The 19,655-nt window shown below is 36.4% G+C and overlaps 3 protein-coding genes across 4 annotated transcripts in view; 1 reads left to right on the plus strand and 2 right to left on the minus strand.

The window, feature by feature from the left end:
• Window positions 1–1,195: 1,195 nt before the first annotated feature.
• Window positions 1,196–3,015, minus strand: LOC129565623 (uncharacterized). Of its 2 annotated transcripts, none has more exons than XM_055440701.1 (6): window positions 2,868–3,015; window positions 2,681–2,718; window positions 2,537–2,597; window positions 2,087–2,186; window positions 1,685–1,845; window positions 1,196–1,578 (listed from the first exon to the last, which is right to left on the minus strand). In XM_055440701.1, coding segments are annotated over exons 2-6 (342 nt in total). In that variant the 5' UTR covers window positions 2,683–2,718; window positions 2,868–3,015; the 3' UTR covers window positions 1,196–1,560. The 2 variants fall into 2 exon arrangements, with proteins under 2 accessions (XP_055296676.1, XP_055296677.1); XM_055440702.1 differs by having other exon boundaries at window positions 2,681–2,714; window positions 2,868–3,005.
• A 117-nt stretch (window positions 3,016–3,132) lies between these two features.
• LOC129565622 (derlin-2) lies at window positions 3,133–5,179 on the minus strand. The gene is made up of 5 exons (XM_055440700.1): window positions 4,820–5,179; window positions 4,292–4,525; window positions 4,033–4,214; window positions 3,784–3,888; window positions 3,133–3,651 (listed from the first exon to the last, which is right to left on the minus strand). Exons 1-5 carry the CDS (start codon window positions 4,910–4,912, stop codon window positions 3,528–3,530), a joined length of 738 nt encoding a protein of 245 aa, XP_055296675.1. The 5' UTR covers window positions 4,913–5,179; the 3' UTR covers window positions 3,133–3,527.
• A 1,558-nt stretch (window positions 5,180–6,737) lies between these two features.
• LOC129565625 (uncharacterized) overlaps window positions 6,738–19,655 on the plus strand; it is a 42,275-nt gene continuing 29,357 nt past the window's right edge. The window contains exon 1 of the mRNA XM_055440704.1: window positions 6,738–7,354. Within this exon, the coding sequence (XP_055296679.1) occupies window positions 7,292–7,354 (63 nt within the window). The 5' untranslated portion in view covers window positions 6,738–7,291. The remainder of the gene's footprint in view (window positions 7,355–19,655) is intronic.

Below are 19,655 nucleotides of genomic sequence, written 5' to 3' on the forward strand. Positions count from 1 at the left end.
GAAATGCTATATCTACGCGTGTGACGACAAGTCCGTTGCTCCATTGAGTAGTGTCTACATTAGTGGTGGAAGTGGGTAAATTAAAAAGTCTGGTATTTTTCAGAGAGTAAGTATGCGTTGAAACTACGTTGTAATTGTTATTGACAAAAGTTTAATGCAGGAAAGACGTATTTTACGTAAGTAACGAATTCTCGAATAAATAATTTGATATTTCAAGAAATGAATGTTATAAAAAATCCTAAGAATTAAATAATATGAACCGTTCAGAATAAAAGACAAATCTTAGCGAAGAACGAAAAGCGAAGAAACATAAACTTGTGAACAGTCGTATGCAACACGAGAAACGATGTTGTTATCATAATCACGGATAGAAAAATCAAAATGCAACAGTATGAAGAGTGTCTTTCTGTGCAATGGGGTGTCAGAAGAAGAACACATGAAGAGTGTCTTTCTGTGCATGAAGAGTGTCTTTGGGTTCAAGTTCCACTTTTGTATACTCTTCGGTATGTTATGCCTCTAATTCCTGACAGTTTTTAATAATATATTTACATAAAATGAATTCAATCAGCATTCTTATAAAAAATATATGAAACTACAACTCACATCTTCAGGTGGGATTTTTATAGCCATTTATCTATCTATAAAATATAAACGTTATTATACCAGATGTTCAAGGGGAAAAAAGACAGTACATGAAGGAAACGAACAGTAAAATCTGTTATTAATCAGACTAATTGAAATTAGAAACAATAAACAAAACTGAAAACTTAGGTAAATAAAAAATTCACCTGTGGAACAACGTGCACAATGATGATGAAAGGACATTTGAAATGCATTAAAAATGTGTCACATTTAATGCATTGTTTTCCCGCTCATAAGTGGCAGCACATGAAAATGTCTATTTCTTTTTATTTGCTTAATTCGGTCATCCGAATACTACGAGCAAATACTCCAGTGAAAAATCCAAAACGCATCGCTTAGAGTAAATGTCAATTTTTGGCAGTTTGACCATGGTTTTTCATGAAAGTATTGATTTGGATGTGCGTCCGTGTGTCCGTCGATTTTTTCGACCCCCCACAAATCCCGATATGCATATACCTAAGTTGTAGCTTGTGTCGGGGCACATCGGAAAATGTCTCGAATATTTTTTTAAAGAGAAAATAAAAGGCAACACAATGAAATCATATATTATTCCTTCGATTTTATTTCTAATTGTATAAATAAACTATACTAAATTTATCATTACATCATTTCCACTTGTTTATTTCATAAGTTTTCTTGGATTCACTTAAAGCCATATTCAATTGCATTCAATAAAAACGGAATAATCATTTAAATTTTCTTCATCTTCTTCTTTTTGGTTTATTTCGATGGAATGAACAAAGCTGGTAAATTGTGCGCGTCTTCGTGTCGAGAAGATACAGCATTTTGTAACAAAAAGCAAAAAAATTGCTTTAAAAAAAAACTTGTATATTCCACGTAGAGTGTAAAATGGTTGTGACATTGAATGAGTTGGCGTTCGGTTTCATTTTTTTTATACAGATGTTGAATGCACTGCATTCAATTTTTCTTCGTCTCCTGAAAATATCAAAATAAATATCTTGAAATATGAGTAAAACAGGAGATGTATAAATTCATGCATAAATCTATGTACAGAGTTTTTCACAATTCACAGTCAACCTACCTCCAGATATTTAAGCAATTTCTGAAGCGATTCTTCATCGTTGCCATGAATATTCGTATTGCCCCAGACGATGACTCCGTTCATGCCTCTGTTAACGATTATGGTAGGCGAGCCCAAAAACCAAGCGAATATAGCCACCACTAAAATAGCCACAATCGGGACTGCAATGGAAATGAAGAAAACAACATGTATTCATTTGATTTTGTTAATTAAAACTTTACATTGTCTATGGCTCTAGCTATATTTGAAGCTATTTACAATTGTCTTCTTTTATCGAGAGTTTATCACTTTTAGTTAGTCAATAGCCAATCAATCAAAACGTCCAAAATTGATTATTCATAGTCATGGTTAGTTGCAACATTATGACACGAAATATAAAAGGTAGACTAAAACTTAACTTACCTATGACAACTGTTGAAAATATGTTGCTGTTTCGTTCGGAAGAAACGGAAGCAGTGTGATCCCGGCGTATAGGAGCAAACGATCGCTGAATATTTCCATTCTGGGAAGAATCATCATCGGTCAGTAACGAATTATTGAATAAATAATTTGATATTTCAAAAAATGAATGTTATAAAAAATTCTAAGAATTAAATAATATGAACCGTTCAGAATGAGAGGCGAAAAGAACGAAAAGCGAAGAAACATAAACTTGTAAAAATTCGTATGCAAAACGAGAAACGATGTTGTTATCATGATCACGGACAGAAAAATCAAAATGCTACAGTATGAAGAGTGTCTTTCTGTGCAATGCATTCAAGTGCCACTTTTGCGTACTCTTCGGTATCTTAGCCTCTTATTCCTGACAGTTGATATATTTACATAAAATGAATATATGAAACTACAACTCACATCTTCAGGTGGGATTTTTATAGCCATTTTCAAATCTCTGAAATTGTCGTCAAAAAGAAACCTTAACCCAGATATTTAGTAAAAAGAGACAACACATGACACACACGAACGAAACGAAAAGCCAAATGTATCAATTCAACTCACATCTATTTTTTCTCCGTCAGTCATTTTTCCACGTCTAACTGAAAAACAGATCAAGATTAATTGATTAGTCAGTCAATCAGAATATTTTCACACGGGATGACTATTTAATTTTGAAGAGACGCAAACAAACAACTGTATTCAAGTTATTATGAGTTTTCATAAATATTCCTAGAGAGTTAAACGTTACCGTCTTAATTTGTTCTTGTACACTTTTTTCGGTCAAACTGAATTAACTTTATTTGGCCTTAAATTGGCGATGAAACAATGATATGTAAACGGAAAATTATGATGTGAAACTCATAAACAATGTAACTGCATGGAAATTTTTTGATATGTGAATGCAATTGTCAATGACAATTTGTCATATTTAATGCATTGTTTTCCCGCTCATAAGTGGCAGCACATGAAAATGTCTCGAATATTTTTATGAAAAAAAATAAAAGGCAACACAATGAAATCATATATTATTCCTTCGATTTTATTTCTAATTGTATAAATAAACTATACTAAATTTATCATTACATTATTTCCACTTGTTTATTTCATTAGTTTTCTTGGATTCACTTAAAGCCATATTCAATTGTATTCAATAAAAACGGAATTATCATTTAAATTTTCTTCATCTTCTTCTTTTTGGTTTATTTCAATGGAATAAACAAAACTGGTAAATTGTGCACGTCTTCGTGTCGAGACGATACAGCATTTTGTAACAAAATGCAACAAAATTGCTTCCGAAAAAAACGTGTATATTCCACATAGAGTGTAAAATGGTTGTGGCATTGAATGAGTTGGCGTTCGGTTTCATTTTTTTTATACAGATGATGGTGGTTGTGTGGGTTTCTTGTTCCTATTCATCGTTCCCAGCCTGTTCGTTTTGTGCACGTTCTTCGCCCCAATTGAAACCACCCGGTCGGTCTTCTGGAAGCGGTGTGTAGGTGCTATCTTCGGGAGCCTCATCGAACAGCTTCCGTCTGCAATGTCAATTTTGGAATATTTCGGTCATTAACAACATTCATATTCGATCAAGTGTGAGTTGAAAACACTTGGATATGATTAAATTTATATTGAAAATCGGTTTTTAATGTGCAAACAGTGAATCTTACAGAAATAGTGGCGTTTTTAGTATTCGAAAACCACCGCGTTGCTTTGGAAAGACATCTTCCAAAAAAAAATAAGCATGGCCCACCACGATTCCCATCAAATCGACCCTAAAATCGAAATTTGTATTAAAACATCTGTTGTGATTCAATGGCATCTTTGATTTGAACATTTCAATAGAACATAAATTACAACAAATTCTGAAGAAAAGGCACAATTCGCAGCAGAATCGCAGCAAAAGGAGTTCAACTCACCAAATAGTATTGCCAAGAATGACGGAGAAGCCAAGCAGTGCCCAGGGCAGATATGGAGCCAGGAAATTTAAAATGCCGAAAAAGTTCATGCGAATGAATGGGTTTCGTCGAGACCATACATATACCAACATAATCGTAAATGCTTGTCCCAAGAACAGTAAATTCACGAAAAAGGCGAAAATCTGCGCAAAAAAGATTGAGACAGTGAAATCAAACTGATTTTTTGTTTCAATTGATGTATTCAGTTATCAGGACTTACGATCATGAGTGCACCGCCAAATATGAACATCATAATAAAATCGGAGCTTTTACCGCGGAACGAACCCTCCTCCAGCATCCGACAGTAGCGATACGTGAACGTCATATTGAATAGGAAATTGAAACCTATCGTTCCGAAAAACAGGAACGTTGTGATGAGCCTCCATACTTGGTAGTGAAGTACAATGAGCGTTGGATTGAAGTAGAGTTGAAACGGTGACACAATATCTAAATGCTAGAAAATGCAACGAAATAAATGCAAAGACATTATTACCGTCGTTCGTTTGTATGTGTAAACAAAGAGCGTCTCTATTTTATCATTCGTTCAAATTCTATAGTGAACACACATTGATAACGTGAAGTTCAAAGCTGACGTGGATTTTTGTTGATTGCAATCAACTGAATTGCGCAAACATTATTCAATGAACACAGTGCAAATTTCCCATTGGATTTTTGCACATGTCACAAAATTGCATGCATTTGAATGAAAATCAGGACATTGCTGACCCGATTTTGGATTTCAACTTACGACTGCGATGGTTGTAATGACACAAGCTGTTGTATATATTCGGGTGACGATTGGAATTTGCATATACTCTGCTAGAAATGTTTGATAGGCCATTTTCCGTTTTGCTGCACTGCCAATGGAATCCCGTGCGAATGATTGAAATAAATAAAACTAAAAAGGAAATGAAATAAACTAAAATACACACACTTCACTTCGATTTGTTGCGTGTCAATTTTTCTTGAAATGTCTTTTTTGTTTGAGTTTTTTCTTCGCTCTGTCGTGGGTTTTTGATTACGATATCATCATTTTGACATTTCTACTTTTCTATTGACACACAAGAAAACTCATACACACGCAGTACACGATCGAGATGGATTTTTGACGTCTAGTCGTTTTGAGTGGCCGACTGGTTGTCGAATCGGTCACCAGTCGATGAGATGGCGCTAAAATACATCGCAAGCAAATGTACAAACCCATATCGACTGTATCCAACCGATTCAAGTTGGTAATTTTCCATTGAAATTCGAATATTCTAAGACAGTGTTCAGGTCGAATTCTATTTGAATATCGAATGTTTGTTCCTGCGAAATTTGAATTCAACACTACATTGGAATGCCAATTGTGTGTGGCTGTGTGTCGGAAAGTTGATTTTTACAATGAAAATGAGCTAGAATGATTATTTCCAAATATTCCACATTCGAAAAACGAAATTAAATCGTTAATCAAATGAAATTATTCTGATTATGATTTTTTCCATTCATTTGGTAGAAATAAGTATGATTTCCTGGAAAGGTACAATTTCCTCTTTCCACATGAACCTATTATAATCTGAAAATTGCGCCTAAATAGAGTCGGCTCTCTTTTTTTTTTATCACCGACACAAAATCGGGCTCAGTTTTTTTCTTAGAGAAAGAGAATAAAAAGGAGAATAGAGAATTTGTAGTAAAAATGTAGCCCGAACAGGATTTAGATGTATTATTATTGATGTGTAACCGAACCAAAAATTCTATATGTATACGGGAAAAAAAGTTTGTATCGAAATACGAAAATAAGCAAACATGTGTTATACAGTGTCGATGTGCGGAGTGCGCACAAAAGGAGACAAAACACAGCACAGGATATATGCAATATACGAAACATATAGCAGGCCTGGCCTGTGTGTTTGAAATGAACGATTTTTCTCTTCAAACAACGACGATCCAGTGAAACGAACGAATGAACGAAATGAAAGAAAAAATGTTCACTTTGTTCTATACCTAAGCACGAAGAGCTGCTATACCGAAGAAAAAAAACCATCCATTTCCATTTAGCAAAATAATAAACATTCCCTCTGAGTTGCTTTGGTTGCTTCGTTTTGATCCGTTTTCATGTTCGTATTCGCTTAACGACCGCTGTTGCTGTTTGCTGGTGCTGCTGCTGCATACTTATTTACTTGTGTATATTTTTATAGTTGGTGAAATTCTCCATGCCTTTGAGAACACACAGAGCAGCAGCAGCAGCACACACAGTGAGATCGAATGAATATGATATTCCGGCCGACAAAACAAAGTGAAACAGAGAAGAAATGAAGAGAAAAAAAAGTATGCTCTGTACGTTGTGTGTCGTGCACACAGCAGATGTCTTTTGTTCTCCGTAGTACATAGGGTGTTTGAGTGAGTGTGCGCGCATGTGTTTTACTACCACTAACAAAGGCTCATGAAATGCTATTTACTATTGAATTTCGTTTGGTTCTTTCCCTTTCCCACCGCGCTCTCCCTTTTGAATAGTTCTTTGCGACTGTTTGCCTGCCAGCAGAAGAGCCGAACATGTTTGTATTATATACAAACTGGCAGGCACTCACTGCTCACATACACCACTACACATGCAATGGATTACAGTGGCAGCTCCGTATGAAATATGAATATTTGCCCGTTTGCTTCGATGTATTGGTGGCGCGCTCAAATTTAGAATCAACGAGAATTGGTACGTTATTCAATGTGACTATTGAGCTCGGTACAGTTGAGTTTTGTATGGAGAGAGTGTAGTTCGTATTTGTGAGCCCTCTATACGAATCCATTTCGGCTAGCACACTGAATATAACACACAATTGAATCGTACCACAACGACGAGAACGAAACAAAAAAAATATATTACATACATCCAGAATTGAAAACCACTTAGTTAGCTGCAAATTTGAACATAACACGAAGAAATTTTTTTTATCCAATTTTCACCACGTCGATTCATTTTGTATCTACAATCTTTTGATAGAACAAATACATTTTAATTTTTTTTTCTACACAAACTACACCGCATTCTAACAATCAACCGTTCGAATCGAATATTTCGTCCATACTAAATATTAATAACCGAAATTTTTCGCGGGAAAAACCAACAACACTATATAAACAATATCATCAAAACACTAACAGAACAGAGAAAAAAAGAAACGACAACAACAAATTGAATACTACAAAACCAAGTGAAACAGTGAAAAAGCAACCAATTTGAATCATGTTTGAATTTGAAGATAATTTAAGTACCGGTTTTCATGATGTGTTTCTCTCCAAGTATAGTGTAAGTAGATTAATCATTTCGTTTCCCACACACACCCACAATTGCAAAATTGTTTATTTTAGATACGATAACAATTCAACAAACGTAAAATGAAAACAACATAATATGATACAAATAGCAAAAATGAAATATCTCACTGTTCACATTTTTTTTACTATATTCATTAACATCGACCATCCAATGACAAGAAAATAAAATTTGAATTCGAGATTTTCTCTTTTTGTTTTGGAAAATAAAATTGATGGAACGACGGAAAAAGTATACCGTGTGTATACAAAAGTCATTTAAAAAATAAAATCAACAAAGATCCAATTACTTTTTCATACTGAAACCGTGTGCAAAAATGTAATGCAATAGACAAAAATGGTTCAACTTAACGAAATTAAGTGTGATGATAGACATAATTGTCGTGTTTTATTTTGAAGTTTGAAACTCTCGCTTATTTTGACGTTGACATTTCATTTTTTCGGAAAAGAATTTTACGCGCGAAATCTGTCCATTTCTTACATTTCATCCTACTATGTTCTGTTTTATTTTTTTTTATCGTGTTCATGTGAATGTTGTGTGTTATCATTTGACAAAGATTATGCAATGTCAGTCAGTTTGTTGTGAACGTTACACCAGGCAGTCGAAGTTTCTTCATTTCTTTTAGTTTCTGTAAGAAGAAAAAGAGTAGTTGAAGGAAGCAGTACGCACATTTGAGTGAAACGTATTGCCGGCCGGATATTTTTTTTCTCCACTCTTCACTCAGTTAGATGTCTGTTATACTAGTTGGCCTTGGATTTATGCGCAAACGATTTTTTTTTCTCCTCCTCGCGTGATTTCCCCACAGCTGTGTGTGTGTGTGTGTAGATTTTTAGCGATGCACGAAAACCGACAGGCCTATGAATTTTCCCTTTTATTTGCGCGCTATTTCAAATCTCGTCGGTGTGATTTAGAACAAAAATATTCGTTTTCGATTCGAATCACTCTCAAACAGAGCGTGAGAGCAAGAGAAATGAGAATTTGAATTGGTTTGTGTGTTTCTTTGATCTGCGTGATCAAAACAATTCGATTTGTTGAAACCAATGAAAAAAGGGCAAATAAATTAGATCATATTTTTTTCATATTCAGTTGCTCATTTGAAATATTTGCTGTGACTACGCGGTCGACAAAAAAAATCGTAATGACATTTTGGACAGTTCAAAAGCCTCATTCCATTGATTAAATTTTTTTTGCTTCGTTGTTGTTACTGTATTGTACTCAAACATACAATGAACGTTTCGAAAGGCTTATTATACAAATATATTCCGTTAGTGACTGTGATTGTTAATGTTTACTCTTACACGAGAGAGAGAGAGAGAGAAAAAAACAACAGAGAAAATCAGCAAACAAAAATGCCAAACAGTCACATTGCTGGCAAAACCGACCGCTCAATTTATGATTCCGATTAAACAGAACCGTTGTATTCTGTTCGCGCTCTTATTAATCTTATAAACATGGGTAATTTGATAACCGGCCAATATTAAATGTCGTCATTCTCATCAGATTCCTCTCTGGAGAGACACATTTTAAGCGTAAAAATCGCCTCCTTTCGTGCAAACATCGCCTTGGTGTGGTGCATGGAAAAACACAGCAAATAAATAAAAGATACAGAGAGATAAAACTCTTTCGTGGCCAATTCCTAATGGATTCCGCCCATCACGACAGGCGAAGAAAAAAAAAACATCAACGAAGATGAGAAAAGAGTTTATTTTCTGTTGCCAAGAAATGTGATTTCTTTTCAGCGAACGAACCTCTTTAAATAGCAATTCGTTAAGGTAAATGCTGTTCATTGTGTCGCCATTATGTAATTTTTGGATCTTTGTGTAATTGAAGTTATAATGAGAATGAATAAATGAACACACGCACACAGCATGAGCGCTGGCGCATTCAATTCTTTGTTGTTTTCTTCGTGCACTCATATTATGTTATTATAAGACATTTCACATTTTTTGACTCGCCAAAATAATAACAACGTCTGAATTCGACGAATATTTGAAAAATATTTGTTTGACATATTGAAATACACAGAAATCAGTCATACTCAGAAAAATATCATCAGCATTTTCATTTGATATTACTTTTTTTTTGCGGAACATGAGCAACTTATTTGTTGTAGAACCTTTTCATTCAACAACCGAAGAAAAAAACCGATCGGAAAACGGGACTCAGACAGTAACATTACATCACCGAAAAACCTCAAGTTGCATTAAACGAAAATATTATTTGCTGAACAGTTTTTGGCTCAATTGAATGATTGAACTTGCAGCTGCATTAAATCGACCAAGTATAATCTTCAACTCTTCGAATTCGGTATATAGCACGAGAAATCGACGGATAGGGCCCACCTTTTGATTTGCTTGCGCTTTCTATTGCCATAATGCCATTACATCGACAGCTGTGTGCTAATGCAATACTTACCTTTCTTGTGTTCGGCCTGAATTGATTTCTATTCAATAACAAATACCCTTACTTTTTAAAGGGAATCTCAACCTTTCAACCATTTTAAAGAGATTCTTCGTTTGCTCTCTCTCTCTCAACGAAAAATTCAATAGGTTTTTTTCCCGTTTGGTTTCCATATCATTTCACACTTTCAACACGAAATTTACGAAATAATTTTGGTGTTTCGCTTAGGTATAGCATTTTGCTTAATTGTTTCCATGTTAATGTTCCGCAGAGTTCAATAACATCACGCATATTTCTCGTTTTTTTATAACCATAATTCTGTTGTTGTTTTAACATCCATTCCCTCGTGTGAGTTTTGTGTTGTTCTAAACTTAATCCATATGGAGAATATTCTTTTTACTTTGTTTTTTCGTTCGTTTCGTTTCCTTTTTGAACGTGTCATAGATGTTTGGCTCACGTAAATACAACGTGTACGCCGACAAGAAAATAAACAAGAGAACACAACAGAGAGCGGCGCGTAGAACGAAAGAGCTGTACGCGTGCGACTGAGTGCTATGGTGTGTGCGTAAACGTTGGTGATAACAACAAAAATGACTAAAATTAGAAATAAATGAATATTTACTAAAAATTAAAGAAGAAACAAAAAACGCACCACCAACATATTCCCATCATAAAATGTCGGTGAATTTATTTATTTAATTCAGTCGGTGGAATTTGAGAAAAAAAAGCCCGTAATTAAGAGTTGAAATGACAAATCAATCGATCCATGGGAAAAAAGTGAATAAAACACGATATGTGCGCTGTAATTGAACATTACACAGGCCCCGCTTGCCTCATTCCTCACTTCCGATGGAATGCTCACCTCATTTGACTGATTGAATATTGATAATAAATAATATCAACTCGTATGATAAATTCCCATTTTGCTCCCCTCCCCGTTTTGATTAATAACTCTCACGGCATGGAAATGTACACGCAAACCCATACACACACATAACCATACTAATCAATATGCGAAGTGTAATAAAAGCGGTATATCTGTACATCCTGGCTCAAAATCTTATTTGAACGAGCATGGGCGCGCCCGCGCGCGCAAACGTTGTGTTTATCAGGCTCGAGTGAAATCTGATAAAATATGTTAAGAAATAACTGGCGGCAATCATTGAATCACCCGCACGTTTCGACCCATGATTAGACCGGATTACCGGACGAAAAGCCGAATCGAAGAAATCGTTTTGAAGTTAGTCTCACCTTCAAGCCATAGACAAATTAATTTGTTGATCAGAAATTTCTCTAATCGATTTTCATTTCTTCGTTCAATAATTCAACGAATTCAATGGAATTTCAGTGTAAATACTTATTGTATCTGATATTTTGAAAGCAATTGAGCAACAAAAAGAGAATCGTGCGAACGATGCGAATAACAATGTTGAATGAAAAATTGAGAGATGCGTGTGTATTTGTTTGTTAAATGAAAAAAATAACAATAAATAAAGTGCCCACGAAAATAGTGAGAAAGCGCTCATTTAAAAATCATATAATACGAACGATTCTGTTCCAGTTGGATGTTCCAATCGTAGACACCATGGTTGAACAATGTATTTGAATACATAGCTGTCAAAATATGTACACGGTTCATGCGACGATGACAACGACAACGACGAATGCTACGCAGTGAAAATGTTCGTCACATGCCCTAGGTCAATAATCTATTAATACAAATAAAGACAACATGAACGCACCACGGTATTCAGTAAAAATGAACAAGAACGATGAACAGAAAAAAAAGACTCACACACATATTTATTTATTGTTTTCTTTGCTGTGCGATGTGTAAATTGGTTTTTTTTTCGTGTTGTCGGTTTCGTTAGCGTTTATCTTTTTGAATTGAAACGGCTGATGGAGGAGGAAGAGAGAAAGAAACTCACATACGAATCAAAATAGCGAGATAAAATGCCAAACAAAGTTGTGGCGGTGAGATGAACGGGTTAAGAGAGTAAATAATATGAGCCAGCGTATCGGCAACGATTTTTTTTCTTCTTTTGTTCGTTTAAGTCCATTTAAATGTAAATATCTGATATTTAATATCATAATATCGAAATCTTTCATCAGAACCACATCATGTGCGCGCGAAATATACTGCGAAAACATTGTGCGAACGAGACAAATAACAGAAAAACGAGAATCAAAACCAGCGCTGCTCAGGCAAAGAAAAAGGAATCAACATAAAGAATTTTTGAGAAAAAAACCTCATAAAAAATGGGAGAAGCAACGAACATTATGCGCCGCGCGCGATAAAAAGCCAGAGTGGCAAAGTTCTCGGTATGTTCTTAAAACTGAAGAGACCGAATGGCGAACAGAAGAAAAAATAAATACAAAAAGCGGATGTTTAATGTTCGACAAGAGAGTCAAGAATGTATGAAAGAGCACGGTGTATAAGAGTGTGTTCGGCACTCACTCAAACATCATTTTATGTAGCTATGAGAGCACGTCGTCGCGTATAATATCGGCAGTCAGCCGTAGAAAGAGAGATAGTGCAGCTCAATTTGGCGATTATCAAAAATTATTATGATTATTGGTTCGTCTTGAGGGAAATTTTTGAATAACAACATCATAATCGTGAGCAAACGAATACAATCGAGTCAGTCAGCCAGCCAATACACACCATCGTAGCATATAGCTCATACGAGCGTACTTCATCTCTATGGCTCTCTTTCTCGGTTTTTTTTTGTTCGCCTCTTGCTCAAAGACACTCTTGCCCTGACTTGGTTTATGTGTTCGAATTCCCAATCGTGGCGAATATTTATAGCCACGATCATCGTCGTGCATTTTCATGTTTTCAGCATTTCAAACTCGTTCTTGCACCATTTTCGATGTCGAGCAAAACCATGCAGCCAACCAGCCAGCCAGCAAAGGCGTTCAAGTGACTTTAACCATTACTTGGTGTGCACTCAGCGCTGCGCTTGTACGTGCACAGACAACACACACACACACACGCTGCATTTATAAGTCGCTTAATTTACAATTTAAAATCGGAAGAGAAATAAATAATATTTTTCAATTTTCACACGCTTCATAATAATGTGCCATTGAGAATTCAATTTCCAAAGCATTGCATCCACAGTGTGCGCTCTCTCTCTCTCCCTCACTCGTCTCATTTTCTCTCTTTGCCTTTTGCCATGGCGATTGTTTACTTTTCTTCTTTGTGCGCCTTTAAAAGGCACATTCCATGCACTTCATGCCATTGAAGAAGAAGAAAATTGGCTTTGGGTGTGAGAAATTCAAATCTTATTTAAATGCATTGCACGACTTTTATTCGCCGTGTGTATTTTGCGCGCATTTCTATAACAAAAGGCGCTGTTACAACGTTTGCTGTTGCTGCTCTTCGGTTTTGTATTATTTATTTTTCATTCGTTAATTCTTGAAGCTGAAAAATAATAAAGAAATTTATAGAGTTCCATCTTCCAACAGCTCGTTTAATGCGAAAATATGAAGCGCACGGGCATACGCGCGCGCGCGTTCAATGAGTAAAATAACTCGTTTTGTGAGTGAGAAACGAAATCGAATTTGAAGTGCAGTCAAATAGTTGGTAAATGGGATTTGACAAAGACACAAACACACACACACAACAACTGGAAATGGAAAATGCTACATGGAAAACAGAAAAAGAATGGAAAAAAAACCACAACACACGCAGAGAGAAAACAGAAAATATTTTACTTTGATTTTGTGTGCCCTCGCGCATACATACACACGAAAATATAAAACGGAGCGCGTAGCAAAGTGTGAAGAAAGAAAGGAAAAAAAACCGCATCAAGAACGCAAAAACAAATCATTCTTTGAAGATCAAGCGCCAAAAGAAATGGCAATGGAGCAGCAATGCAATGGCAATGGAAATGGCAAGACTAGAAGAGAGGAGTGTGTAAGCAATTGCAAATTGCGTGAACAACAACACAGGCCAAATTGCATGCCATGTTTGTAACACGATCATCGGGCCAAAAACAACAACAGTTCGGTGAGCAGCGACAGAGCGAGAGCGCGCGAAATGAAGAAGAAAGAGAAGAGAATGCTCAAAACACAAAATTAATTGGAAAAATTCTTGGAATCTTACGACTTTTGTTTATATTCCATCTTATTTTTTCTGTGTTATAGTGCCGCACTGTGTTTTACACTGAGAGTCTGTGCACATACGGTCTCAGAGTGGCAGAGGCCAAAGAGAAAGAACAAGATGCGACAGCGCAAACACATTGTGTATGCGAATTGTACATTATTCGTGCATTTGCCCGATGTGCACTGCACTAAATTACCACACAGAAGCATTTAACGATATATTGTTTTGAAAAAGTGTCACCGAGTTGTCCATAGCCAGTATTGTCGAATTGGATCGCTTGTTTTCCGCTCTCTCACACACACACACATATAGTGACACACGAACTGGCAAAATGCAGATCTTATCGCTGTTCCGCACGCCTAGCCCATATTTATATTGCACATACTGACTGACTGTTTATGCATTCGTGCTCAAGTTGGATGGGATCGTGAACGGATATTCTCTCTCACATGACAACAATCAAGCTCCGCAAGCAATTTTCTTGATCTTCATTCACTATTTATAGCTCTCGAACCAATGCAAGTCAAAGTTGCAATATGAACTAATCGGCAAAAATTTCCGCACATCGTCTGTTGAGATTGACAATTTTTGCCTTTTGATTTTTGCTGCTTGCATTCTGTATGCTTCTAGTTTTCTCCAAAGTGGACTGGCATCGTTCTAAAAATACACACAACCACACTCGGTAAACTGATTGATGAGTGTTGAGAAAACAAATGCATTAAAACGGTTTCGACGGGAGAATTTCTGTTTGTTCTTCTAAAGAATGTTCAAGTTAATTCCTTATTATTTCTCATACACTTGAATACCGACATCCGCCCTCGATCCACACTCTATTCTTAACTGTGCGTGTATGTGCCTGACATGCGTTCCATAATTATCAACGCACATACACACAATTCATTCTATCAAGATGGTTTATTTTTGTTCTTCTTCTTTTTATGATTGAAATGCGTCACATGTTCACTCTTCTGAAATTAGTCATTCATCATGGCTAAATTATAAATCGGAATGACTGCTGCACCGGGAAAAATGAGCAGCTAACGAATGCCGTTTTGAGAAAGTTCTTAGAATGATAAAGAAGCCCCGATCTGTAATGCGGCCTCAACAGACAATTGATTGCCAAGTTAGCAGCAGTGTGTGAATTTAATAAGCAACTAATTGCTTTAGCTCGCTTTTCGAATTCATTTTCGACGTTCATTTCTCCACGGAACGCGCACAACGGAACAATTCTTAAATGTGATCGATTAATTGCCATTTTTCAACAGAAATTGTCCATTTTTTGCCGTGCTTCACACAGCATGTATTTCTGTATGAATAGCGACATATTTTCAGTGCGTGAATATTGTCAAGAACTTGTTTAGGCTGAAGAACAGGCGCAAATATGCAAATTTTAATGGCAATTATTATTATATAATAACAATAATAATGATAACTTCGTTGTGTTTTTTCGTATCGCACAAAATACATACTGGGAGAGAGCGAGAGAGATACGGGCAAATTCCAAGTGCAAAGTCAATGGAACAATATCCGAATCCGGCGCAAGCCGCCATCTGATGCCATTGCCGCCGCGACAAGACGAGTAAAGTGTGTGAATCTGCTTAAAATACCGGTTTAGTTTTCCCCTTTCATTTTCAATCAATTCTTTTCCGAATGAGCGCTCACTCTCAGACTCGCCTTGTGTGTTTTTTGCGTCTTCCTTCTTTACTTGCCACTTGCGAACGCGTTTTAATCCCGGGCCATGTGTACATTAATTGTGGTATATCGCTCAATTCATTTATAAAGTTATAACGCATGATATTATATTGAAACGGTGATGAAGACAGCCAGAGAGAGGAAGGGAGAGTCGACAAAAGCGGACGACAGAGATGGCGAATTTCGAGTGCTGCTTCAAGCGGAGATTATGATTAAGTAAACACAATTTGAAATGGTTGGTGCGTGATGCGATGTACACCATCCACCTAAAACAGATAGAAAAAAAAAACCAGACACATAAAACTCTCTCTGTATTCCGACTTTGTCGCTGGTGCGCTTCCAATATGCACACACATACATATAATAACGATATGCCATAATGTTTGGAATTTAATTCCCATAAATTTCCTCATTCAATAAAGCAAACACTGGTGCGTTTTAAATGTCTCTTTCCGTCGCCTCACACTCTTCATCTCATCGTATGCAACGCACATCGAACCCATCGTTCGTATATGGTTATATAGACGTACACATCAAGTTCTTTTTTGTCTGTCTCTCTCATATGTGTGTAACCTAAAAATGGTGTGTGTGTGGTTTAAATTTTAAAGGTCTAGGTCTAGGCTTTGAATGCATCGGAAATTGAAACTGTTTTTCTCTCACTTCATTGACTGATGGAATGCATGCTCCAATTTTCTTTGGTGTGTGTGTATGTGTATTTTTTGGCGATGAAACAGACAAAAGGCTGGATCCGGGCGAGACACAGACTGGAATACATTGAATGGACATAAATTTTACTTTTATATGACTTTCGATTTCATTCAACCGAAAAATCGAATTTCGTTGTCCGCACGTTCGTTTTATAAAAAAAATTTGTTCCCATACAAATCTTGGGCATGTCTGCTTCTTCTTTATTTTTTTTTAAATGCATTTTAAACTGAAAACAAAACCAAAGAGAACACATATCGAGCTGATGATACTAAGTATCGAGTTGTATTTCTTTCTCGTTTCTTATGCAGTTTTTTTCCCAGTTGGAAATCTGGTTTTGGTATGAATTTGATGCCTTTTTTCTCTTAATACTACTCACTTGTTATCACCTTCGACTTTTAATCGCACCGTTTTCTGGTTCAATTTTGATATTTTTATGTATTTCCCTTTTGCTACACCTTTGCCATGCGGTAGATCGTTTGCGTTCTTCTTTAATCAGCCACATGGGTTTTTGTGTGCAAATCCAACTCACAACTTAATTTTGATTCGGCTGAACATTTTTATACTGTTCATTTATTTCAGCCTGGTTTTTGTCATATAAATCGCAGCAGCAGCCGTGCTTTTTCTCACACAACATTATCTCTTTTAAGTCGCTTCTATTTCTTGATTTGCGAAATTGCTTTGCATCGTTTTTAATCGATATATATTTTATGGGCGCTGATTGTTCCTTCTACGAACAAAACATGTATAAAAGAAGAAGAAGAAAAGGAACAGAAAATATTAATCGCCGTCGAAATCGCGCATAAAAGAAATCATAAAAATTATTTTATAGTTTATTATTTCTTTTGGATGGATACGTTGATCGCGCAATGATATGCGTGTCGAAATATACGGACTGTGATTAAGGACATTGATCCTTTGGGATAATAAAAACTTTTTTCGAGAAAAAAGCTAATTTCGGATAATATTTGATATGATGGAACTGGCTCTGTACAACAAACACAATCAGTCTGTGTATATTCAAATTTGTGTATCGATCGACGTATTCCGGACACACAAAACACAATTATATCGCATGAAATATCGTAATAATTATCTAGTACAGTGAAAAAAAACGAAAATAAAATGAGCAATTTTACATGAAATCGACCGATTGAAATCACAGCAATTGTGTGTAAGTGTGGCTGGGTTGTTCGTTTCCATGTCCCATTCCAACGTCATGACAAGTCATTTCGTTGTCGTTTGTTGTTCTTTTTTGTCGTTTCCACTCGCGCTCTGTTTGAATTATGACATCGTATAACATTTTTTTCATAGAAATTACATTAAAATTCGTACACTGGCGAGCGACTGACTACATTGTACCGATATGTTGACGACGACGAGGTACATTGGTACTATCATAAAGAGCAACGACAACAGCAACGAACCGCGGCAATAAATGCCTTTAATCGCGGTGAAAGGGTTATTAACCGCCAGCTGTCAGAATCAAACACACAAACACAATGAAGTTCAGAGCTAAAACGACGGTGCAACCTCTTTTCTATCCAACTGCTAAAGCGATAAATCTATTCATCTATCAGAACGCGCGAGCGGTGGCTCGTTAAAATGGCTAAACATAGAAAAATGACAGACAAACCAGGAGGGGTCAGATTGCAATCAATAAATGCTTTTTTCGCTCTGTTTTTCCATTTTCGATTTTGTCACTTACAAAAACTCATTGCTGCTGCTGGGTCGAATGAACGAACAAACAAAAAAACATGTAAAAAATACTTCCATTATTATTATTTTATCGCATCATAATCATCGAGCTTTACGTCAAAACGATAACGAACAATAACACCAACGAAAAAAAACTTGACGTGAAATAAAGTTTGCAAATCGCGGCGACCACAACACAGATCAGCGCCGCGCAATTGATGTGGCGGTGAAAAATGAAGTGTTTTTGTTGTTGTTGTTGTCAAAAGTGAATGCAGAAATGTTTTGCCACTGACAATGTTGTCTTCAGGAAAATTGAAGCAGCCAGTCGATGCTCCAAACAGATGGTGACATCGACCTCAAATCAAAGTATGGCTTCTGTATACCGTTTCCTCTCTCTCTCTCTCTCTCTCTCTCTCTCTCTCTCTCTCGCTTTGTAGGTGTGTGTGTGTGTGTGTTAATCCAATTTGAAAATTTGCAAACAACACAAATTTCATTTTCATTTTCCATTATATCGTGTGCTTCACCCTCACTTTGATGATGAAAATTCATTTAAATAGTTATTCTCTGTTTTATTTTGCATTCAAAATTGTATCCGATTTCATGTGACGGGTCGTGGGCTGGGGCAAAAGCAATCAAAAAATTGTGTTGTACAAGTTTTTGTGCCCAGCCAAAGACGACCCAAAGATTATTCAAATGAAAACGACGAACGCAGCGATAACAGCGAGGCCGCACTGCAAAATGTGCAACGAAATTTCGTATGAGCCAATGAATGGCAGTGATATGCCGAGTGCTTTTTTTATGACAACAGAAAAAAAAAATCAGGCAGTTGACCTCTCCAATTATGCGTCAAATGTGAATGTTCTAAACGAATAGACGATTCTCCAACGAACTAACGAGAGAGAGAGAGAGAGAGAGAGAGAAATCCAATGGAATCAACACGAAAATGAAAGTAAAGTCTCCGTGTTTGGTGTCTCTGGCATAAAAACTGGAAATAAAATATATAGCGAATAGTGAGTCGTCGTCGTCGTCTAGTACCTTTTCTTCCCGCGCCTCTCACATCCATTCCGTCCCTTTTCTTTTATTTACATTTTCACTTTCACACAGAAAATATTCGGTTTGTGCGTGTATATGTGCTTCAATTTTCCATGTCAAAGACGAATCGCATTCCTCCGCATTAAAATTCCCGAAACAAGCACATCGACGACGACGACGACGACGACGAGGCAGCAGCATATAGTGATAGCGCCAGTTTTCGCATATGAAACCGTGTTGTTTACATAGTTTTTTACGGCGACAAACTCATAAACAAACAACGATATACGCCAAATTGATAGCAATACTCACGATGCTGGCTGTTTCTTTCTCGCTTTCTCTCACTCTTTTCATTCCTCTATGCATTTCTGACTTCGCACTTGAGTTTTTCGTTGGAGCATTACAAAATTGTGCAATATGATTTAAGGTTTTATTTGTGCTGAAATCAATATCGTCGCCACAACTTCTCGCTCGTAAATATGACATTTTACTATTATTGCCATTGTTTAAGTTTGGCTGGGCAAAATGAATCGACAACGACGACTGCGACAGCGGTGGCGTCGACTAAGTGCGTTACTCGTATTTTATCAGCGCTTGCATTGCATTGTATTTTCGAGTTGGACAAAGGGCGCGCGC

This window comes from Sitodiplosis mosellana, unplaced genomic scaffold (genome assembly GCF_009176505.1).
Source record: "Sitodiplosis mosellana isolate CC-2019 unplaced genomic scaffold, AAFC_SMos_1.0 Smas_scaffold_3, whole genome shotgun sequence".
In the NCBI taxonomy this organism is placed as follows: Eukaryota; Metazoa; Arthropoda; class Insecta; order Diptera; family Cecidomyiidae; genus Sitodiplosis; species Sitodiplosis mosellana.